We start from the raw sequence: 25,000 nt of genomic DNA on the forward strand, positions 1-25,000 counted from the left end.
AAAGTGCAAAATAAGTGCACATTGTCTGTGACCTGATCACCCAGAATTCAGCAATTATTTTCGTGTGAGAAGTGAGCTTGCTTTCTGAGTGCAAGTACAATGATGGTGATCAGTGTTACGATATGGAAGTGCTGATCAGCAGTTGCCTCCCATAATAGGTAGATGGGAATTTCATGGGCCCCACACTACTGCATTATGATGAGGCTGAACTGTATCATTGCCCAAAATGCATTAGCTGAAGTCTGCTTGGATCATCATCATTTCACCACACCCTTCATCTTTTCCACTTTCAAAACTATGAATCTCAACATTCAAAGAGCCGAAAGCCATAAATTAGCTGGTAGCTTTTGGCACTTGTGTCATGTATATTTGGATTGGTGCCCAATATAGATGCAAACCACAAGAAAGCATATGACATATAGTCTCAGACATCTGTAAGAGGAAGCTCCCTAACCTGTTTTTTTAATTAATGCACTTGATACAGAATCTTTCACGTCAGGAGGATATTTCAAAGGAGCTTCACAGAACTTACTGTAAACTGTAGTGATGGCGCGTTTTTGTAGGCAAGTGTCCTGTGTCAGGATTGGTTCACTTGTAAATTTTGGATTTAGTTCAGACTGTATACAGACAGAGAGGATACAACAACAACTTGCATTTATATAGAGCCCTTCAAGCAGGGTAGCGTCCCAGAGGACATCCATAGTGCTGATTGGATGACTCCCATTGCTGCACTGCTCATTGAAGGAACCACGTATAGTCCTCTATGTTAAGAGTTGCTCTGCCATTTTCATGTGACACACACTTTTGATCAGTTGTGGTTCTGTTCCTAACACGGTCCTGAATAAGTTCTGAAAAGGCTTGTAATAGCCAAGGCAGCATTGCCCTGCCTCTCCTCAAACTCATTAACAACAACAAAATTACATTTGTGCAGCACTTTCCTGATTGAAGCATTGTTGGCTGCTAATATTTCACAGGTTACCAGAATTAAAAAGGTGCTTTTTGAGGGGAAAATAAACTTCCTACTTTGCTAATCTAGTGGAGAGCAGAGAACAATTACCGTTTAATCCTTAACCTAATTGAGGGAACACCCAATTGCGAGCAATATATTTAATTATATATATGTATTTTGAAAAAGAATTCTTATTCCACATAATGTTTGTAAGATGATATTCTTGAGAGCTTATGGGAGTAATTTACTGTTCGGATGCTTTAAAAGGCAAAGGCAGATTTCATGTGGAAATGTGTGTTGTTTCTCTTTATCTACTTGATTATAGTCTTCGCAGGGAGAAAAAGTAATATTATACAGGGCTGCCTTATAGTTTGTGTGGATTATTCAATTCACATCTAAATTGTAATTATACCATCCGTCCCAATCCACCAACACAGCCTCAATTACCAATTAGCAGCAATACTTGGCAAACAGTAAGAGCCTTTTAAAAGTGGAAATTCCGGCTTGGTTTGTGCCTCCTTTTATAAACGTTTCCTTTGCTTTTACTTTAAAATATTGGCAACGAGACATCAAAATCACCATTGAATTTACATAAAATCAATTAGAGGTGACAGTTGATCTTCACTCTGTCACTGTCTTGTGATTTTGTCCACTGAGTTAAGATTAAGGTGGCCGATGTGTCCAGAAATAATTGTACTTGTTGGTTTGTGTTCTCAGCTCGTGAATGATTAGCCCAAACCACTTGCTGCTAAACAGAGTTCTGAATGCAGTGTATCTGCTTCCCAGTCCCTGGAACCATTTGGTTTTTTTAATCTTTCTTCACTCGTCAGTGCTAGACCCACAAAAGAATCTCTAGAGACCTTCCAGGGCATGCTGATTTTCTAAGATAATTACAATATAATCCTTGCAATTGATATAGTGCCTTTCAAGTCAGGAGGACATCTCAAAACACTTCACAGGGTTTTACTCTCTGAAGTGTCATATTTGCAGGCATAGGTGTATTTTAAGCTTTCAAACTCTATACTTTTCCCTTATGCTGGTGGAAACTGGTGGTACACAAAAGAGAGGTCTTCGTAAAACTGAGATCCTTTTTTTTAAATCTTATTGGCACTGGAAGATTATTTTGACAGTAGAACAAGTAAAATGCTTTGAATATCTGGAAAACCTCGGAGAACTTTATAAAAATTGTGGTATAGCATGGTTATGACTGTAGACAATAGATAACTTGAGTTCAAAGTCTGCAACAGTTTGGAATGGAAAAAAAACTGCACAGTGATTTTCCAGAAGGGAGGCATTTGTCGTGTTTTTCAATTGACGTCGACTGTATCAATATTTGAAATGTTTCTCTATTGACATTCACATCACTGAAGAATAAGGCTACCCGACCGTATGCAATTAATGGAAGAGATCAAGGGAATATTTTGAAATACTTCCCTTCTATTAACTTCTTATTCAGTTCTTAGTATTCAAACCTTTAAATTGTGCTGTGCAGATATTTCTAAACGTTCCGGATGTATTGGCAGCTCAGTGGTGCAGTAGATGATGAATACATTTGATGGATCTCAGAGAGTCGGAACAAGGGCAAGTTCTGAGTCTTGCCCAGTGAGATATGGAATAGGCACTTTCTTACAAAGATAGGGGGGGAAATGCACAGAGACACCCTTCTCCCCCCAATCCCCCAGCCAATCTCTACTGTCCCACTGACAATGAACCACAGAACACCTCTAGCAAAGATCCAGGAGCAAAACTGCTACAAGTAAACATGGGCAGGAAAATAACGTGTGAAATGTAAGAACCAGGAATGTGAATTCAGGATATCAGTAGAATATTCTTTCATATTAATTATAACATGATCATTTTCAGTCCATGTAAGGACTGCAGCACCTTGAGATATCTGTGAAAGGCACTATATAACTGCTGTTGGTGGGAGTGTTATAATCAAATAGAATCGTTAGAAGGGTTCAGATTGGGATCTATCTCACTTTTATATTTGTGGAGTCCTGTAGCTCAGTGGTTAGAGCACTTGCTTTGCAAGTGAGAGACCTGGGTTCCATTCCCGGCAGAGTGAAACCTTGGGCAAGTTTCCTTTCTCCATACGCCTGATAATAATCCCTCAAAAAAATAATAAATTGGTAATTTCAATCCACGACTGTTTGTGGGACACTGCTGTGCACAATTGGCTGCCACATTTCGCCCACAAATATACAGTCAATTCACTATACAGTCTATTCTGTTAAGCACTTTGAGACATCTAGAAGATGTGAAAAGTGCTAAATCAAATTTAAGGATTATTATATATTTAGAAATTCAGAATTGCACTTCTCCACTATGTTCAAGGCACTATATCAGATGCAAGGATTATTATAAGATACAAATGAGTTAGGGCTTCACCAGTACATAAAGGTTCAGCTAATTCTATGAAGAACTGAATAATCTAATACTCCATCCACAGTCAATAGCTACAACCAAATGTTATAATTCATTTGAGGCTGAATTAGCTTTGCCACTTTACTTGAAGTCTGGAGAATGTTTACCTACCCTGCATAATGACTTCTTTACCTGTAACTTAGTGTTTGGTTTTGATCAAGCTAGCCTGCAGGATTCCAGTAAGTATCTTGCATTCACTTACATTGTGGAACATCTAATATCCAATGTAATTAAATGGATTCCACGATGAGTAATGGAAACTCTTGGATAATCCAGAGTCCAAAATATTAGTCTGGCACAGTAACGGGCACTACTACAGTACATGGAAAAAAAAGAAACATTTTGTAGTTTTAGTCACTGCTGCATCACATGAAGAGAAGGAACATTATTAGGAGAGCAAACTGGTGAAGCCAAGGAGCTAAAAATACATCTTCATCTCTGTTGGTGACAGGCTGTTTTGGTCTGTAGCAGGAAAGGCACTTTGGTTCCCTTAAATGAAAGTGGTTCCTTTGCCTGCTTCATGCAGGCAAGTTCCAGCCTATGAATACCCCTGTCGTTCCAGCAATCAGGAGAACGTGATGTGCTTCACACACAACTTGTGTCCAGGAGCGCAGATCTCTTTTTTTGATTAGAGTCTTGGTTAGGGAATATTTCCACAATGAATGAGTCTGATCAGGAGTCAACCTGTGAATTGAATGTGCTATTTAAACCAATTATGAAAGACATTCAAATGGAGTGTCTGGACTTATACTCATCCTGAGTATAAAGTTCCTAATTACCATAACACACAAAATGTATGCAGCCAGCTACTACCTGTATTGAATACTATAAATAAAACACCTCGACCCTCAGCTCAGGTCCGAAACTCTGTCTGTCCAGCGTCTTGGGATGTTCTCCCGACATGAAAGGTGCTATGTAAATGTAATTCTGTTGTTGTTGTTGCTGAATGGCTACTCCAGGCCTTCTTGTTCTTGAAAAATATATGGCTCTGGCCAAGATGAGATGGGGGTGGGGGAGGAACAGTCAATGACAGCAACTCCCACCAAACATTTTATCTTGGACCAATAGCAAATTGCATTTACACAGCACCAGCTCAGGATTCATCCGTAAAGTGTAGTGGCCGTGCGTTTTGCAGGCGTAGGTGTATTTTAAGATTTCAGAGTCCATGCTCTTCCCTTACGCAGTGGATAACTGGAGGCACACAAAAGAGAACTCTTTCCATCATCTGTAAAACTAGCTTATAAAATTGAGATACTGTCACAATTTTTAAAAAAATGTTAATGGCACTCAAAGATTAGAACAAGTAAAAAGTTCACGGAGGATAAATGAAATTCTAAATTCACGATGCTAAACCACAATTCACAATGTAGGCAAAGCTAGAGTTCATCAGGAAGAGAAACCAAGATCTAACAAGATTAAGTCGACAACAACTTGAGACTGTTGACTTGAAATGTAACAGGATGTGGAATTTGGGAAAACGGTTCTAAATTAGAAGCTGATTTTTAACAGCACCCAAAACGGACTGTGACAAACCAGCTTCCTCATTATGACTGCAGTTAGGCAATGTTTTAAAAAAATTTGCACAATTTTATATTTAAAATGAGAGACAAGAATCTTAAGACTAATACTATTCTGTATTTTGTGCCTCTGGTTTCCACTGTCATTCATGTTGAACCCTGCAGGGCCTTTAACAGTCCATACAACACCCAAGATGCTGATAAACTCTCTGTAAATTACTTTTTGGAAATAATTACCAACTGAACCGGCTGCAAGATGTGCTTGGCAGCGGAGTGTCAGAAATGAATGAATCCTCTGGGGCAGTTTTGATAGTCCAAGATGCTACCCTGTGTGAAGGGCACTATATAAATGCAAGTTGTTATTGTGGTCTGGTTCCTGAGCCAAGCGGGTCTGCAGTAATCCAAGGAATTGTTGACAACAGACTAGACCTGCCTGGCATGTCAGCAGGATTTGGAGGGGCAAATAAGTCATAGAGCAGGGATCTTGCCCACTCATTGGTGTTGCAGACTAAAGCTCTAATGGGTGGGTGGTTCTAGCTGGACAACCAATGGGAAGTTTGCCAGATAGTGCTCTCACCAAACCTTGGTTCTCACCAACCTGTGCCCAATACTATCTGGAATTGTGTAAACTGGGTACTCCAGGGAGAGAGAGTGCATGAAATTCCAAACACATGGAACACATGGTAAATAGCAGACATGTAGAAATCAGTTTGTTTGGACATTCTTAACATGGTGATGGATTTCTACAAGTGTAGATACCAAAAAAATATGTTTAAATAAATAACAACTTAGGACTGTAGTCTACATTTCCAGAGTGAGATTGTTATCAAACTGTACAATGTCTCAGGATCAGGAGTATTGTTTAATAATGTCCCATGAATATTGCGGTGGATAATCAAGAAGGTGGATGATCAAGGTAGAGAGTGAAAAAGTGGCACTTGGAGTTTTGACACTTATAGGAATAAATGAGTTTAGCCTCCATTATGTGAGACATCTTTGGAGTTAATCATCAGAGTTGCATGGTCACATGTTGGACTTTGGCTCTGACTTGAATAGAATGCATTAGTCCTCAACATTTGATTTCTGAATCAATAGGACAGTGCTTTGAACTGGACATGTCTATGCTGTACTTGCAACACGATTGTAAGGACCGCCTTAAATTGCTCACCTGAAAATGTAACTTTCGTTTTATTCTTTAATTGGGGCAGGGTACAACTTTATGAGGTACTTGTTGCTTTTTTGTGCTTTGTAAGCTTGTGCGATGAGTGATAATGGTAATTCATTTTAACTGTGCGCACCAGCAATTTTAGGAAACCACTTACGTAGAAAAAACAATTTGTGGGAGGTATCTGTCGCCCTCCCACAGTGGAGCCCCCAAACAGCCTCGGGTGCTTCAAAGCTGCAACTCTGCATTTTCCTTGCAAACTGGTTCAGACCGGGTTCAAATGAAAGCACTGCTGGCTTGTCCACGGCAGCCACACCACCACTTAGCCATCCAGCCCACAGAGCAGCACCCTTAGATTCCTGCTGTTGGTGCTGGAGCTGAGATAAAGGAGCTTCTCTGGAGAAGGCTTTAACCACGTAATGGGAAGACACGTTCGCCCACTAAACACACAGTTGCTACACTTTACAGTGAATCCCATGAAGCATTTTGAGACATCCTGATAATATGGGGCGCCGTATCAAATGCAAGGATTATTATTGTTCTGATTTAATGTCGGGCAGGACACAAGCTAAAATTGGGACTAAACAATTATATAACAGTGAAGATGGCTATTCTGGGAGGATGAGATCAAATGGTTTCAAAGGGTTTTCTTCATCTATATCTCTCTCTCGTAATCTGCTGAGACACATTGCTATTGTGCTTGACCTTGAAGGGGAGGACACTTTGAAGCACCTCAAGATAATTGGGACGCAGAAAGGGCACTGTCTGCTGAAATTAATGACCATCAAACCCATGACCCGCTCCGCCTTTCCCCACCTCTGCAACATTGCTTGAATATGCCACTGTCTCACACCACAGGCCACCAAGACCCTCATACACCCATTCATAACATCCAGATTTGACTACGCAAACTGCTTGTTGGCCTCCCCTACTCCTCCCTCCATAGACTGCAGATCATCCAAAACTCTGCAGCCCGTGTTCTCTCCCATACCCTATCACTCTCATCCTTGCCCAACTCCACTGGCTTCCCATCACACAGAGAATACAGTTCAAGATCCTAGTCCTCACTTTCAAAGCCCTCCATGGCCTTGCTCCTTCCTATCTCTGCAACCTCCTAACCCCCTACCAACCTGCCCTCTGCTTCTGCTCAGTGGGCTCTGGCCTGCTTCATGTCCCCCACTTTGCCTGCCCTACCATTGACGGGCAGGCCTTCAGCCACTCCGCTCCCACCCTCTGGAACTCCAACCTGCAGTTCCTCCATCATGCCCCCTCCCTTGCCTCCTTCAAGACCCATCTCAAGACCCTCTTCTTTAATTGTGCCTTTGATCACCCTCCTTCCCTCCACCCTGCCCTCCACCCTCCCAGATCCTGACCCCCAGCTCAGGTCCGAAACACTGATTGTCCGGCGCCTTGGGACATCTTCCCAACGTGAAAGCCGCTATACATGTTACGATGATTTGTGGGGCAAGAGGATCATTATCAATCCTGCCTGTCATGTTGCACGCACGTAAAGGGAGAACAATTGGTAACGTCCTCACACCTAAGTGTTTATAAATTTCTCCCCACAATTTTTTTTAAACAGAATCTCACAGTGTGAGAGATTTTACCCATATTGTCTATATTGGCAGAGCTGATTGTCACATACTGACTGGTGATACATAGGAATGCTTAAATAGAGAAGACATTGAGTCAGGAGTAGGGAGACTATTCTGAAGAAATTCATGTGCAAAACAATTTTAGTGCTCATTGATTTGGTGCTTATCTCCACACCAAACTCAGATTCCACATGGTTTTCACTACAGTTCTCACCAGGCTCTACTGCCTCCCTATGGATGAATTTTAAAGTCCTTACCCTCACCTATAAATCCCTTCATGCCCCAGAAACTCCCTGTCTCCATGTTTTTCTCAAAGAAGGGAATTTCTCCCAGTGTTCTAGCCAACAAATCCCCCCAGATAAAATTGTTTATTCATTCATGGCTGTTTGTAGGACATTGTTGTCCGCCAATTGGCTGCCAGATTTTTGCCACAAATCCACAGTCAAGACACTTCATAGAAAAATCTTGTGAAGTGCTTTAAGTCATCTCAACCGCGTGATAAAGTCTTACATAAAATACAGGGATATTGCAATATCGATACTCTTGCCCCCATCACTTCCCGCACTGTCTCCTACTCCCTCTCCTCCCCCTGGTACACCACCCACCTCCGCTCACTGAAAAGCCAGGTGCGGGCTGCTGAACGCACCTGTGTCAAATCTGGCCTAACGGTCCACCGACAAATCTGGCTGGACCTCCTCAAAATTTACCGCTCCACTCTAGCCTCGGCCAAGTCGTCCTTCTACTCCAAGACAATAATAATAATAATAATAATAATCCTTGCATTTGATATAGCGCTTTTCACGTCGGGAGGACGTCCCAAAGCGCTTCACAGAATAGACTGTAAAGTGAATTGACTGTATATTTGTGGGCGAACGCGGCAGCCAATTGCGCACAGCAATGTCCCACAAACAGTCGTAGATTGAAAATGACCAATTTATTATTGTTTTTTTTTTTTTTTTGGAGGGATTATTATTAGGCGTGTGGAGTAAGGAAACTTGCCCAAGGTTTCGCCCTGACCTGCCTGGAATTGAACTCAGGTCTCTCACTTGCAAAGCGAGTGCTCTAACCACTGAGCTACAGGACTCAAGATAATCTTGGAGGCGAAGAACAACCCCAGGCTACTGTTTTCCACCACAACCCGACTCCTCCGTCCCCCCCGCCACCCCGCGCAGGTCATCTCCTCCAACCTTCACTGCGAGGAGATGCTGGATTTCCTTGAATCCAAGATCAAGGGAATTCGCTCCGCGGTCACTTCCCCTCCAACATCCACCAACCCCCCACCCCCTCACTCCCACACTCCGACTGCTACCCATCCTCCCCTACTCACTTTTGTACCCGTTTCCCCACCCTCTGTCACCAAACTCATCCTATCCCTGAAACCAACCACCTGCTCCCTTGACCCCATCCCCACTCCACTCCTTATCTCCCAGCTCCACTTTCTTGCCCCACATATCACCGACATCGTCAACCTGTCCCTCTCCTCTGGCTCTGTCCCCATTCCCTTAAAAACTGCCACCATCACGCCCAACCTGAAAAAACCCTCCCTTGATGCGTCGCAGCTATCAAGCTACCGGCCCATCTCCAACCTCCCCTTTCTCTCCAAGGTCCTGGAAAGAGTTGTCGCCTCCCAACTGCGCTCTTTCCTTTCCACCCATTCACTTTTCGAACCCCTTCAGTCAGGTTTCCGTGCTGCCCATAGCACAGAAACTGCCCTGGTCAAGGTCACCAATGATATCCTGACCATCTGTGACCAGGGCTCCCTCTGCCTCCTCGTCCTCCTCGACCTATCGGCAGCATTCGATACGGTCGACCACGCTATCCTACTCCACCGCTTGTCCTCCCACCTCAACCTTCAAGGCACTGTCCTTGAGTGGTTTAGGTCGTACCTTTCTCACCGTCTTCACTTTGTCTCCACAAATGGCTTCTCCTCCACCCCCCGCACTGTCTCATGTGGTGTCCCTCAGGGCTCTGTCCTCGGTCCCCTCCTCTTCACCCTCTATATGCTCCCCCTTGGTGACATCATCCGCAGACATGGAGTTAACTTCCACATGTATGCGGATGACACCCAACTCTACCTTTCCTCCTCTACTCTCAACTCCACGACCACCGATGTCCTGACAGCTGCCTGTCCGACATCGAGTCCTGGACGAGAGACAACTTTCTTCAGCTCAACGTGCGAAAAACCGAGGCCCTCCTGATTGGCTCACGTCAGCGCCTCCGCACCTCAGGCGCCGACACCATCAGCATCCAAGGCTGCACTCTCCACCTCTCAAAGCCAGTCAGGAACCTCGGCGTTTTGTTCGACCCTGAGCTGTCCTTTCTCCCTCACATCCGCACCACAACTGGCACCGCCTTCCATCACCTCCGGAACATCGCCAGACTACGGCATTACCTCACCCCTCACGCTGCTGAAACCCTGGTCCACGCCTTTGTCACCTCAAGGCTGGACTATGGGAACTCTCTCCTCGCCGGCCTTCCCGCCACCTCCCTCCACAAGCTGCAGGTCATTCAGAACTCTGCAGCTCGTGTACTGTCCCGCACCAGGCTTCGCGACCACATCACTCCCACCCTCGCTCGCCTCCACTGGCTCCCCATCCCCCAGAGGATTGATTTCAAGATCCTCATCCTCACCTACAAGGCCATTCACGGCCTTGCTCCCTCCTACCTCTCTGACCTACTATCCCCCTACCTACCTGCCCGTACCCTCCGTTCCTCTGGCTCCGGTCTGCTCCACGTCCCCCGCCCCAATCGCCCTACCATCGGTGGTCGGGCCTTCAGCCTCTCAGCCCCAGGCTCTGGAACTCCATCCCCCAGTGCCTTCGCCGCCTCCTCCCTCTCCTCCTTCAAGGCCGGTCTCAAAACCTTTCTCTTTGACCGTGCCTTCAGCTCCCCTCTCGACTCTCTTCCCCCTCCTCGCTCCCTCCCTTCCCTCCCCTCACCCTGACCATTTCCCCCCTGCTCGGGTCCTGACCCAACTGTGCAGCGCCTTGGGACGTCCTCCTGACGTGAAAGGCGCTTTATAAATGGAATCTTGTTGTTGTTGTTGTTGTTGCAAGGATAACTATCATTATATTCTCTGGCCCACTCCTTTGCTTGCCCCTTCCACTCCACCATCAGTGGCCAAGCTTTCAGTAGCTGTGCTCCCATTCTTTGGAACCTCCTCAGTGCCCTCTCCTCTCTATCTATCTTTAACTCCTCTTTGACGAAGTCTATGGTACCTCCAACTACCGCCTCCCCCTGCCCCCAGCAACACTGTTTCACTGAAGCACACTGAAGCACCCTTCTATGTGAAGGGTGTTATATAAATGCAAGTTGTTGTTATTTCATCACCTCACCAACACTCCCCTACAAGCGTAATGGACATGTAGGTTTAGTTGATGTTAGGTTTATGTTATTTTCAGTAAGGCATTCAAAAACAGACAATTTTTAGCCATTTCAAAACACAAAAGTTTTAGCTTTCTATATGAACAATAGCCAAGTGGTTGAACCACAAACTAATTTTCCCCATAGGGAGGTGAGAACAGCCAGCATGCAGTCAGCCATTCCCAGTAGATTAAAACTTCAATTATTCAAACCACATTCACAATATTTCTGTTTAGTAGTGGCCATTTACTGTTAACCCATAGAGATTATGTGGTGTGCCCTTAATGTGGGTAATGTGCTTCTCGTAGTTTGATCTTGAAAAGCTGTCCCTGAAGTTGACATCATTTTATTTAAAATGAGCACCGTCTCCTTTGGTGTCGTTAGTTTTGTGTAATCTGACTCTCCAGACCTCTTTTGCTCCCTTTTGCGGATTAGGTCAGTAAGGATACGTTCTTTTTGTGCAGAAATTGAGGTTGAGACATTTTAATGTCTGCTTTTACAGAATAAGAGAAAATAATAATTCTCACCAACAAAAATATTCCTTTGTGTTGTAGTAGTAAGTACCACCTAGAAATAATCTCTTGGTTCCCAATATATTCTTATATTAATAATATTATATTAATAAAATATTAGGAGTTTCAAGCAATGATTCAGAAATCGAACTGCATTTCATTGCGATAGACAATGATGTATTGATCAGATTATTTTCTTTTTAAGAATCATATCATTGCACCATTGTTTGGGGAATGATGTTTCACTATCCTTTGTTTCCTTTCTCCCTTACTTTTCTTTTCTCTCCTTCCCTCTCTGACCCTCATGCAACATTCTGTTCAACTTTTCTTAGTCAAATTTTCTTGGTCAAATCAAAGCAGTCCACGACAAACCAATATGAGTGTAGAAATTCCACCCAGGTCTAGATTTATGCCATTAACATAACAATATTTGTTTCGCCCACAAATGTAGTCAATTCACTTTACAGTATATTGTGTGAAGTGCTTTGAGACATCTAGAAGATGTGAAAAGCGCTATGCCAAATGCAAGAACATCCAGAATTTGGCAAATTCTTAATACAACCTTAACTTTGAATCCTGTTAAGAACTGCAGAAAAACAACTTCAAAGTTAAGACTGAATTCAAAAATTTGACAATTTCTACATGTGCCAAAATGCTACATTAATAGAGTAACTTAAGACCAGGTGGAATTTTACCCCAATAGTTTTTTTTTGTATTTTTTTTAAAAAACGTTTCCACTTTCTTAAGTTTGATTGTTGAGTAGTGACTGGCCAAAAGTCATCGTTATACAGATCGAAAGTGTCATGAACACTACCATAGAGGATTTCATTCTCTGCCAAGACATTTCATTTCAAGAATCTCACAAAGTACATTTTGTTCAGAAAGAATTGTTTGAAAAAAAATTCTCTAATTGAAAGAGGGAATACTCTAGAACCTTTATGTTAAATAAATACAGTTCCCTATTTAGCATCACTGTTATTACTTCTAAAAATCATAGAATATTACAGCACAGAAGGTGGCCATTTGGCCCATCGTGCCAGTTCCAGCTCTTTGGAAGAGCTACCCAATCAGTCCCACGCCCCCACTCTTTCCCCATGCCTTTTCAAATTTTTCCTTTTCAAGTACCTATCTAATTCCCTTTTGAAAGTTGTTATTGAGAATATATATATTCTTAAACATTCCCACAAAATCTTGCATCTCAAATATAATCTGTGCATTTAATTTAAATGATAGTTGGGTTGGTATTTACAAAGATGGGGCTTCAGTTGGGCATGAGAGTAGATAGACTGCTAAACACAAATCTAATATTACAGTTTTCTCTGTTTCAGAACCATACAAATTTACAGCAAAGAATGCCATTCAGCCCATTCTGTCTGTGTTTGATCTTAGGAGTGATCCATTCAGTTCCATTTACCCTACTTTTCTCAACACCCCTGCAAATGACTCCTTTGTATAATAATAATAATCCTTGCAATTGATATAGCTCCTTATCACAGGATTTAATGTAAAGTGGAGTGACTGTGTTTTGTGAAAGAAATGCAGCAGCTAGTTACAGCATTGACCCACAAACAGCCATGGAGTGAATGAACAATTTTATTTCGGCGATTTTGTTGGCCAGATTAAGTCCATTCTCATTTTGAATAAGGATCTTCAACATCCACCCGTCACTCACTACAAGCAGTTGCATAGCAGAATAATACCGCTCTGTTACCTTTGGAATGGTGAAATTCCCCCATCGCTGCCATGATTCCCTGTGGCCTGTGACTTGTCTCAGCAGTTACCCTTCTGCTTTGAACAAGTGGTCGATATCTGATGCCAGTTAGTAGTTTGTTGCCCTTATCATTAACTAATTCTTACTTTGATTACTTCTTTCAATCTGCACTCTCTCAACCGGTTTCGCAATGTCCTTTACCAAAGTGCCATTCCTCTTCCATTTTACAAGATCTGTCTCCACAAAACATTTTATGCCCAATCAGTTTAAGTATTTGTCAAATTCTGTTTATGTTTCTGTGATGTCAGCAATGTAAATATTTTCCCAGACTATGTAGACTTTTATTCACCTACAAAATACACAGTCCTACACTCTACAATAAATCTCATGAAGCACTTTGAGACATTTTGATACATGCTATATCAAATGCAAAGATTATTATTGATATTATAATTTATTGCTAAAAATCTTTGCATTAGTACAAAAACACTGTTTCTCACTTCATGGTTGTTTGTGGGGCATTGCTATCCGTAAATTAGTTGCCTCATTCACCTAAAAAATTATAGTCACTACCATTCACAGTAAAACCTTGTGAAGCGTTTTGAAACGTCTCAATGACGTGATAAGGCTCTATATCAAATGCAAGGATTATTATTTTTTATCAACACATCACCTTGAACAGATTTTCATTCTTTTTCTTAACTTTGAACAACTGCCTCTTGAATACCATTAAGTTTTCCAGAATATTTATTTGTCTCCCCCAAATCTATTTTGAAGTAATCTCAATTAGTGTTCCAGTTTTGATCCCTACCTGGTTATATGTTGACCACCCTTCACTTAGTGACGATTACCACAGGCCTGACTTTGCCACCTGTGTCTTCTTGGAGCCAGTTCAACTGAGCTATCCAATGAGCTGCATTGACATGGTAGACAATTGAGCAATTTAGCTAAAAGGAACCACTAAGGATTGATTGATCGATCGATCTAGTTAGAAGGAACCATTTTGAGGATGTTGAACCCCAACTTGATATTGGGAAACTATGTGATGTAGTGCATCTCAACTTCCAAAAGACCTTCGAATAAACTCCTTTAGGTATGAAGAGTAAGGCAAGGATGTAGATCAGTAAAGATGGCTAAAGTGAAGGAATGGATCCCATAAATGGCCTGAATTTGCAGACTCAGTACAGGATAGTTGAAAGAGACCAAAGTGCATGAGTTGATTCATTGCTCATATGAGTATGAGAGGAACAATAAACATAACAAGCAAAGCAAAAGGGATGCCAAAGTAGTTTAGTTCAAATTCCCAGAAGTTGTTTTTTAAGATGTGCACATTTCTTGCCCATCCATCTCTTATTAATCCATGACCCAGAGACAGTGCAGAGGAGACCAATGAGGCTGATCCCCTATGGGATGAGAAATAAGATCCCCAGCCTTGAAAATGACATTTCGAAAGGGACTTGATGGAAACGTATAAAATACTGTTTAATCTAATTCAGAAAGATATACAGCATGCTAAACGGGATAGAAAAAAATACTTTCAGATATGTGTGCCCATCTTGTAGGACACAAAGACACATAACTTCAGGTTATGAATAGCAATTAAGAACAAACACCAAGACATAGTTCTCAGTGCAGAATGTAATGAACAGCTGGAAAGGGTTACCAGGACAGTAAGAGAGGCCGGATCACTGAGTTCATTTTAGTAACAGCTGATTGGTATAATCGGAAAGCAATCGGGTGGGTTCACTGGAAGGAAAAGATGAAATAGGCCACAGGGCCTTCTTCATCTAAACCCCTGTTGTGATCTTATCCTGAGGAGCTAATGTTTAAGCTCTTTTGCCCACACCTGCTTTGAGTTTTTATAAACACCAGCTGTGGTTTATCCCATTGAAATGAATAGAAACTGGAAATTGACAGTGAGAAATGGGTATTGTTGTCTGGAGCGATTGTGCCCAACCTATTAATAATTGCAGAGCATTCTGCAAAGAGGAGTAGCAGCAATAATGTATGCATGTACATGCACATATGTGAGAAATCATGTGCGATTATCTCAACACAACTTAAACAAAACTGTTAATGTTTTCTGCAATAGACTGAACAAGTCCAATTTAACATTGAGGTTGCTATCCAGTGAGATCTACCAGTTAAATTTTCTCTACAAGTGCACGTGTCCAATATTGTGATGCATAATAAACATTGAAAATCAAGATTTCCTTTGTACACATACCAAAGTAAATTAGAACACTAAACTTGGCAGCATCAAAACACGAGGAGTTTCAGAGGAGAGCGTGCTGAGCAGCATGGGCTATCATCTACCAGACTTCGGGGTCTAAGATATGATATTTGTAGGCTAAATTTGTTACATTAATTGTAAATTAGAGGAAGGACACTTTTATGTATCTAGATTTATTGTTTTTCTTAGCTTTTCTTTGCATTTCAGAGCACCCAGAATTTGGCAATTTCTTAAACAGCGTTAATTTTCAAGTTGTTTTTCAATAAGTCACTTCCATGAACTACAGAAAACTGGCCTCAGAGGCTGAATTCAACAATTTGCCAAATTCTGCACCCTCTAAAATGTGACATAAATTGAGTAAATCTAGACCCAGGTGGAATTTCTCCTCCGTAGTTTGGAGTATTAACCTACAAAATTTGCTGCTTGCAATTTCAAAGTCATCAAACTTTGAGAAAAGAGTGGTGAGCAAAAGACTGGCCATTTCTCACAGACCTTTTGGCTGACTTTGCCAGCTTGTCCAACCGTGAATTTCTCAAACCGGAAATCACATTTAACCAAACCATCAAATCTGGTTTGTAAATATTGCCTTGTAACCTCCTTTGTTTAGAATTAAATTTCAAGAGCATAGGTTTGTCAAAAAAGATGTGGATTACAGATGCACAACACTATTAATCTCATTTCCATTTATTCAGGCGAACGTCAGCTAATGTTAAGTGTTAAATTCTAATTTGTGTCAAGCCTGGTTCAGTCTTTAGCACACTCACCTCTGAGCCATAAGGTTTGGATTCATGTTCCGTATTGGGGACTTTGAGTTCATAGTCCAGTCTGCACTTTAGTTAATGCTTGGGACATGATGCATTTGCTATCCTTTGATGAGATGTTAAACCCATGACACTGTTCAAAATGAGGAGGGAGTTTACCGGTTAACAACCCTCCAGATAAAACTGATCAGTGAGTTCTTGGTTGCTTGTGGGACATTGCTGAGCAACAAATTGGCTGCTGCATTTGCCTGTGTATTGCACAATCACTGCATTTAACAGTAATTGCAGTACAATGAAGCACTTCAAGGTATTCCAGTGTGATGAGGCGCTATATTAAATGCTGTGATTAGCATTATAACTTAAAATAATCAAACTTATTTACTTCATTGCCTTAGCTCAAGTTCAAGTAAATAGCTGTGTCTAGGGAAAGATACTGGGCAGAATTCCATCCCCCTGCCTATTCATAGATTCGTAGAAATTTACAGCGCTGAAGGAGACCTTTTGGCCCATTGAATCTCAAGCTACCCATTCAATTCATAGCAAATGGGATGAAATTCCACTCAGAATTTGTAATACTATTTTATCGTGAGTTGGCTACATAAACTGAACGCACATCACTGGAGTAAAACCTAATGGATTTAATCTGTTATCCAGAAGAAAGCTGACCACATTGATTTATTTGTGTTTTTCTTTCTCCACAGTCCTGGTACCTGGGCTAGCCTGGTCCCATTCCAAGTGTCAAATGGGACGACCATCCTGCCAACGAATGTCCAGAATTACAGTTTAAACTTCATCGGTGAACCCTTCCTGCAAGCGGAAACGACAAACTGAGGACAAAGAAGATCAAAGCGTGATTCCAAATCGAAAGGAAAAGTCTTCAGAAACAAGACAAGTGATTGCGGGCGCTCACAATCACTAATTTCTTGCAAGCTTAAAATCTGCGTAAATGGTATTTCATCAGTGACACTGAAGGGTGATTTTAGTACCTGGATGGTGAGGTGACAGATCATGTCCCAGCAACCGGCCTTTATTGAACAATGGGATCCACTAGGGGGACAGTTGTTTAATTTCCAGATCTGACAAACTTAATACACTTATTAGCTTTTAGATGTTTAAGAGTTTGCATGTTTAGACAGTTAGTGGGGTTCAGGTAACTTTTTTTTTAAAAAAAATTGTTTTCACTCAGTTCAAGAGTAGTAAAACTACATACAGCCCTGTCCTCCTGGTTTGACAAGGTTTGAATTGCAAGATAAAGGCTGGGTGAGGAATGTATATGTAATTTTGTGTTTTCTACAAAACTGTTGTCTGAGGGGATGAAAGGCCCGCGAAGCACACATTTAGTCTATGCACACTATGCTACTGCAGAGAGAAAAAAAACATAAGATACAGTTCTGCTGGATTTAGATTTGACAATTGACTCCACCAACTGTTTCTTGTTACTGAACCCTTTTCCCTTTTAATGCTTAGTGCGCAAATCCGAAGAGAACAAATTTGACACAAGAGCATTTTGAAAAGCACCAGGGTTATAGATTCAAGGGGGTAAAACTCCCCTTGAATTTCCGGATTCGAATGCCGTCATCTGAATACGAGAATGAAGCTCGGTTGATATTTTTATGTTGCCCTTAAAAAGAAATGTCAGTAAATTTTTTTTTAAATGAAATAAATCACTTAAGAGGCAAGTGCAATTTAAAATTTCTGAGTGAGGGGATTTATGTAAGTCCTTTTGCCCTAGGACTCTAAATTGAGGGGACATAATATAATCTTTAACTAATTCTGAACATTTTACCCCTCCCCTCTGATGTGCATTTATTAAGGGAAAAAAATGCACATGGACACATCCTGCTGTGACATGCTTACTTAAGAAGGCAATTGAACAGAATTGGAAAATGCTGCACTTGGTTCCTTATACTCCATTACCTCAATGGAGTTTAATAAAATATATATGTGTGCATCAGGTGTGTCAAAAATATGAAATATTAAAAAAAATGCATGACGCAAACCGTTTTTCCAAGGACGTAGACAAAACCATATCACGTGGAGGCTGCTGGTGGGCAGCATCGCAGTTTAAAAATCAATGGCAACAGGGATGGAGGCGCTAGACCTTTTCGCACTCTCGTGTGTCAATGCTTTTCCTACTCACAGGGTGCCGAGTAATGCATGGTGCTTCTCCTTCACAATTCGCCTTGCTATCCGCCTGACAGTGCTAGTGGCAGGACTCCAGTGTGCATGGCAAGTCAGTTTTGCCTCTTCTGTTTCTCTGTAACTCTAATAGACCTTTTCTTGATTTGCACGAAGTTATATAGTCCACATTACGTGCCTTGCCTTTAAAATAAGAAAAACAGTGACATCACTGCACACGTTTGCTGCGTATATTATAGCTCATCCTATGAAATTTACCATTTGTATGAAAGAAAAATTATTTTGTACTCCAGAGGACAGTGTGACATCACTAATTGTCAATATTCAAATACTTTTGACTTTGTTAGCTCATTTATAAAAGCGTATCATGGCTGTGTATAGTTGGTGCTTAAAAATTTTTTAATCAGCCAGTAATATTTTTCAGTATTTTTGGCAAGTTTTTCTATTAATCTTCATGTTTTTTTTTCATCTTTCAATTACTTGTTTGGGGGGTTTTGAATTTGTAAGAATTATGCAATACCACGTTTTTGTCTACATAGGTAAAGCTTTTAGCTACATTGATTATCACAAGTTAGTATGCAGAATAGCTGACGTAAGCTTTTTTTCTTTTCCATTTTTAATTGACCAAAGTTGGTGCTGCTTTCTATGCAGTATGATAGGTCCTTTTTTTTCCTGTATAGAAAGATTAGGGGAGAATGTTTTGGGGAGGGGGGATTTTTTAAAAAAAGAACACTACAGCACCGCTGTGAAGCATAACGCCATTTGCCAGACACAGGCTGCAAAGTAACTGCTCTGTCTACTGTGACAAACTTTAAACTAGGTCTTTCTATTGACTTTCCACCTGGGGTGCAAGATTAACTCATTTTATTAAAAATATATATGTATGAGTTATATACGTATATAAAATACATTGTCATTTTCACTGGAGGCAGGCTTGACTTGAGCTTCAATGTTTATTGAGGAGTTGGGATTTTTCCCTTGTGAACAATTTGGCATTTTTTTAACATCCTTTTGTTGACCTTATAAAACCGAAGCAGAACAAGGAGTCTAAAATCCTGCTTTCACGTTCTATCAGTGAAAGCTCACCAGGAATGCTTCCCTCTTCAGCCCTACTGGGGTACCTCATGGTATCTGGCCAGAAAGTGGTCGGCAATGATGTTTGGACAAAACTATCTCACTAGCGTTTCTCTCTCGGGATCTGGTTAATTAAAAAAAATAATCTTTCCATCTTTCAGAACACTTATTAATTTTTTATCATCTTGATCAGCGACTGATCTCTCCCTCTTACTAGCTACCGGCTCAGTCACAAAACCCTTAGTCATCAAGCACAGCAGAGATCTCCACACAACAGTCTGGGTTTAAGTCAGCTCTTAAAAATACTCATTCTGAGCGGCTTTCAAATGACTCAATGTAACAATGTTTTTTTTTTAAGTTTTGCCAATTTGTTCCCCAAAATGCCCACTCAAAGCTGGGGCAGCGGGTCTATGGGTGCCAACTACGTGCTGTTACAACAACAGCAGCAACAACAAATTGGATTTACATAGTGCCCTTCATGTCGGGAGGATGTCTCAAGGCACCCAAGTGACCATTGTTCACGTATAAGTTTAGCCATGGAGGGCAATGCAGCTGAGCCTGATCCCGATCTCACTCACTGTGCACAGATGCACACATTCCTGCAGAGAGATCACTGGATAGTCACCTCTCGGCTCGTTCAGTCTCCTTCCCCTTTTCCCCTCCACATGCCCCACTCACAAGGGCTCAAAGACACTGAAGCCAAATGTAGTGTCAGGGGCTGAGATCTGCTTGTCCTAATGCTGCTTCCATAAGATTTCCAATTCTAAATCCAAAGGCTGAGAATTGGAATCTCAATGTAAACTTTTGTTTTTTTTTAAAAAATGCATGCTTTTAAATAGAAAATTTTAATATTGTTCATTTCTTTTACAAACGATCCAAACATATAACCAATATTTACCTTCATGGCACACTACAAAATATTTGACCACTGTCCAGTGATAATCAGATTTTATTTATACCTTGGAGAATCAGCTGAAACTCCTTTCATCCTATATCTGAGTCATTTGGGGTAGGATTTTTTTGGTGGGATGATAAAGGAAGATATGTCTGTGTCCTTCTGTTGTGATGATATTGAGATTTCTACAGAAGTGAACGTGAAGGGATGGGAGGGGGTTTGTAACTCAAGTCAAGTCTCTGCTCTCCTCCTACACCAGGATGCCAATTCTGACCAAACGAAGCCACCCCGTTCTATGTGCACTGTTTCTGCCTTTTGCTTAAGTGCTTTGCAGTCTTGGCCAATGGCATTGCCACTGAAGTGCATTTCCCCGTGTGACGTGCAGGTTGAAGACGCAATAGATCGGGAAAAAAAATAACTGAGAAGGAGACTTACATTTTGAAAAAAAAACTGGCAAAAACTAATAACTATAGCAATAGCTGTGGGAGTATGATGCAGGCACGGCAGCTCAGTCAATAAGTGGTTGTGTAATGTGAGGGGAAACAAAAAGGAGGTCCTTAAAATGAACCACCTGCCTTGCAGACTGTAATTTGTACACTGTATAGTTTTGTTAAGAACATTTTAAAATAATCTACCCTTTTTTGTAACGCTAACATTTTTTAAATGAGTTAATTGGGGAGGATATGACTATACTGGCTTTTGAAAGACACCGGTATATGATGCCATTTTTAAGAAGAAAAGAACAATTCCTGTCGGAAGCTGGACTTGAGTTAAAACTCTCCAGTAACCTAATTTATATATTAAAAAAAACTGTCCATATGATGAGATTGTGTATTCCTATGCTTAAAAAGTGTAGGTTCCTAATTTTTAATCCAGTTTTAAATGGAGAAAAGTTATATTTTATGAAGGTTATTTTGTTGTATTTAGTATTGAAAAGGTTGGTTTTCAGAAACATTTCATATTGTCGGAAGGAATACTGTCTTTTTTTTTATTAGTGTGTATGGCCTCCAGTAAAAGTCTGTGTGAGTTTTAAATGTTGGTATTTATGATTAGAGAGAGAGAGAGTGTATAAGGGTTTGGCAATGAACCCAGCCTCTGACAGACCATCCCTATTAATGAACCCAGGTAGGATCCTGACTCAGTCTTGTATGGTTTTGAAATACAGTACAGTGCTAAGGGGAATCTATCTGAGGTCACTGGGCTAGGGCATTGGTATGGGTTTTCATTGCACAACACTGAATTGCACTTGCACCATACAAGGTTTCAAAGGTTACAGAAAGATATCCCATATACAGTGTACAGTATTCTGTTTTTGAAAGGACAATGCGATGTTGCTGGCAATTAGGTCCCAAGACAGATACCAGACATGGTTTACATATTCCTGTTAAAGTCTGCTGTTGATAGTAACCAGCTGCATGTTTCCTGAACCCTTTTCTGTTTTGTTTTCTTCACGGAGAACTTGGACCCACATTTCTTTCCAAATGCAGAACGTGGAAAAATCCAGTCGGAGTAAACTGAAATAACACTGATCGTGAAATCCACGTCCTGTTTTGCCCCACCTCCTCCAGGTACATATTGGATTGCAGACTTTTTTTTCTGTTTATTTTCAAGGGCATGCAATTGGCCAAAGTAGGCTTGACTGGAATATGCACAAGATAGGCAACATCATTGGTTTCAATAAAAATCAAGTGAAAACCTAAAAACCTGATGTTGCTTTGTTTTTACCCTGCGTATTGGCATTCAAATCCGACCCCTCCCAGGGAAGGTGTCAATGCCATTGCAGCAACTTCTTGGACTGTTTCCATCCCACAGTGCTTTTTGCCACATTGTTAGTAGTTAAAGGGGACACGTTTGGAAATGGTCAATTTTCACATTTTCGTTGCAGTTTTTCCTTACAGGATGTATGTAATACAAAAAAAAACTTTCTCTAGGTATGAGTCTCTGGAAATATCTGTGTTTTAAGAGTTTACTGTATGCTAAAGTTGTAAAAATGGTCTCAATGTCAATGGTAGTTGGTATTGCCTCCTCAGAACTTAGTTAAGAGCCCTCACAAAAAGCAGCCTGCTAAATCAAGCAATCCTGAATTGAAGGTAAATCACAAACAAGATACAAAATCAATTAAGTTCATTTCAAATAATTTTTAATTCCTTTTTGATCTGACAAAAAAAACAGTTTTTATTAAAATTCAAACTCATTAATGTAACACAGCAATGATTAACCCACTGTAAAATTGCATTGAGATATAGACACAACATTTGCTGTGGATGCACATTATGAATAATGTGTTATCTGCTTGTAAAGGACATGCAGACAGTCTCTAAATGTTTTCTGAGTTGTCACAGTCTCCAAATAGCTTAAAACCAGCAGTAAATTGGTATTTTTGGCTATTAAAAATAACCGAGTGAAAGAATTTTCAAATTTCAATTGCCAGACATGGCACAACAAGAGGCCTTCTTAAATCAAGTTATGTTGGGCTTTCAGTTTAGGCTTTATTTTCGCAAGTTTGCTTGAGTCAGTCAGACTACATGTGTCAGGAGTTGTCCTTGCTATATTCAACGCTGCAATTAGTTATGCTTGATTGCTGCATCCCAGTGTTAGAAGATCATTTAATTTCCTCTAAAAGATTCCACTGCAGAGCAAGTCGTGCCATTCCTTTAGCTCTCTAATAGCTGTGCACTTAAATAGCAAGGACTAATCGGCAGAAATCACAAAACATTTCTAGCATCGGTTGCCCGATTGAAATGAAAAGTCTGGCCTTTTTTGTAGAACTGTGTTAAGTGCTGCAGTGAAGCTTAGCATTTCCTGCAGATTAAAAACGGCTGCTGGTTTCTTTTTGCTGAAAGCCGGGAAGGCAGGTCCACTGACATGGAAACCATTTCTGCTTTTCATCACGGAACTGTTGTGTTTCTAAAGAAATAGCATGATGCATTTTTATTATCAAAACTGTGCTGCAGGGACTGGTGTTCCAAGTATAATAGCAACTAAAGGAACCTTGTTCTAGCCCTGTTCACTACAGTAATGTATGTTCTATATATGGATACCATGGATGTTACATTGAGTGACGTTAATGCAAAATAAGGATTCAAAACAAAAACCAGCATACGTTTACCAAAAATGTCAAACAAGCAGTGCCTGTTTAATCTTGCAGTCTCTGTTGAGTTCAGTTGTAAATCTATTCATTCAGACAACTTGTTTTCTGCAAAAGTGATCCAACGCGCAGAATGTAAGGGTAAATCCTACCCAGCTGTCAGCTTCCAAGAGCTTGTTTACCTGCTCCGTATTCAGAGAGGCTCTTACGCATAACATATATATTCTGCATTCATGTGTGTAACGGCCTGAAATACCATTTAAGTCTTGACACTGCGCACTGTACAGATTCTTTTCATTGTGAGTGTGGCTCCCCCGGTCTATCTGCAAAAGAGCTCTTTCCAGATGGGAGTTCTGACAAGCTGGGAAAGGAGTCCCCCTGTAATTGTAAGAACGTTTGAGATATTTCTCTTGAGAACAACTTTTGTAGGACTGTGTGTTTCCATAGATACATGATGCTACGTTTAGTACAGTAGTAGGTAACAAGTAGTCAGTAAGTGCTTTCTAGCCACACACCAGGGTTCTTCCATTTTGTAACTTGTGGCCTCTTAGTCCCTTGCCTACAGCTCTAGTCCTACAGTTGCCAAAAAGCAACTTGAACAGCCTCTATACTGGCATGGTCGTACTGTGCTTCGGGTCTGAATGCAGATACCCAGACAGTGATGAGCCTACGTACCTGAGAGCAGCCCATTAACCTGCGACTGCAGGGACTATGTGTTTGCAAGTTTCAAACTGGTGTAAATTCAGCTTGACTTATGTGATTGTAACTGTTATATCCAGCCTATACTGCTAGCAGCTGCTCATACTGCAGTCAATTACTGGAAGTGGATATGTTTCCTATGCAAATAAAGAAAAAAACAGTTTAAAAATAAAAATGAGCTATGCTACAAAGATTGGTCTTCTGTCGATTTGTTTTAGTCTAGAATTCTTCAAGGTTCTAAGTGCCCAATTCACACCATCAATGCCTCACTATCTGCACTTGAACACAGTCACTGCAAATCGATACATTCATATACCATATTCATTCATAGGTAAGAATAAGAATGATCCTTGTATTTGATACAGTGCCTTATCACTTCATCAAAATGTCTCAAAGCACTTAATTTCACAGGATTTTCTGTAAAGTGTAGTAACTGTTTATTTGTAGACAAACACTGATAATACACCAGATGAGCAACAGCTGAATAAAAAAAGGACCATCCACTAATACAGTCAAACCTGTTCAAGTGATCACCTCCATTCAGCAACCACCCCCAGTTAACAACCATCCTGGGAGATTCCGGTTCGCGCACCAACAGCAAAAATTTATATTTATATAGAGCCCTCCATGCCAGGCCACGTCCTAGGACACTTAACAATGGTGGTACCCGATGCCGAGCCGGGGGAGGGGGAAGGTGAACATTGGTGCAGTCGAAGAGCAAGGTCTTCAGGCACAACCTGAAATGGGGAAAGAGGGGGCAAGGCGAAGGAATTGAGGGAGGGAGTTCCAAAGCTTCAGGCTGTAGTGTGAAGGCATGGCTGCCAATAGTGGAGCAGAGGATTTGAGGTACAAGGAGGAGGCCGGAGCTAGTA

General features: G+C 41.1%; 1 protein-coding gene across 6 annotated transcripts in view; it reads left to right on the forward strand.

Moving 5' to 3' along the window:
* Nucleotides 1-24,319, forward strand: part of LOC103177698 (nuclear factor 1 B-type) — a 182,769-nt gene extending 158,450 nt beyond the window's left edge. For 5 of the 6 annotated variants that reach the window (XM_042332364.1, XM_007891993.2, XM_007891994.2 and 2 more), the window contains one exon: nucleotides 16,935-24,319. In XM_042332364.1, the coding sequence (XP_042188298.1) occupies nucleotides 16,935-17,064 (130 nt within the window). In that variant the 3' untranslated portion in view covers nucleotides 17,065-24,319. The remainder of the gene's footprint in view (nucleotides 1-16,934) is intronic. The other variant, XM_042332358.1, reaches the window with a different exon arrangement.
* Nucleotides 24,320-25,000: the final 681 nt, after the last annotated feature.

Source organism: Callorhinchus milii, unplaced genomic scaffold, assembly GCF_018977255.1.
Source record: "Callorhinchus milii isolate IMCB2004 unplaced genomic scaffold, IMCB_Cmil_1.0 Scaffold1, whole genome shotgun sequence".
Classification (NCBI taxonomy): domain Eukaryota; kingdom Metazoa; phylum Chordata; class Chondrichthyes; order Chimaeriformes; family Callorhinchidae; genus Callorhinchus; species Callorhinchus milii.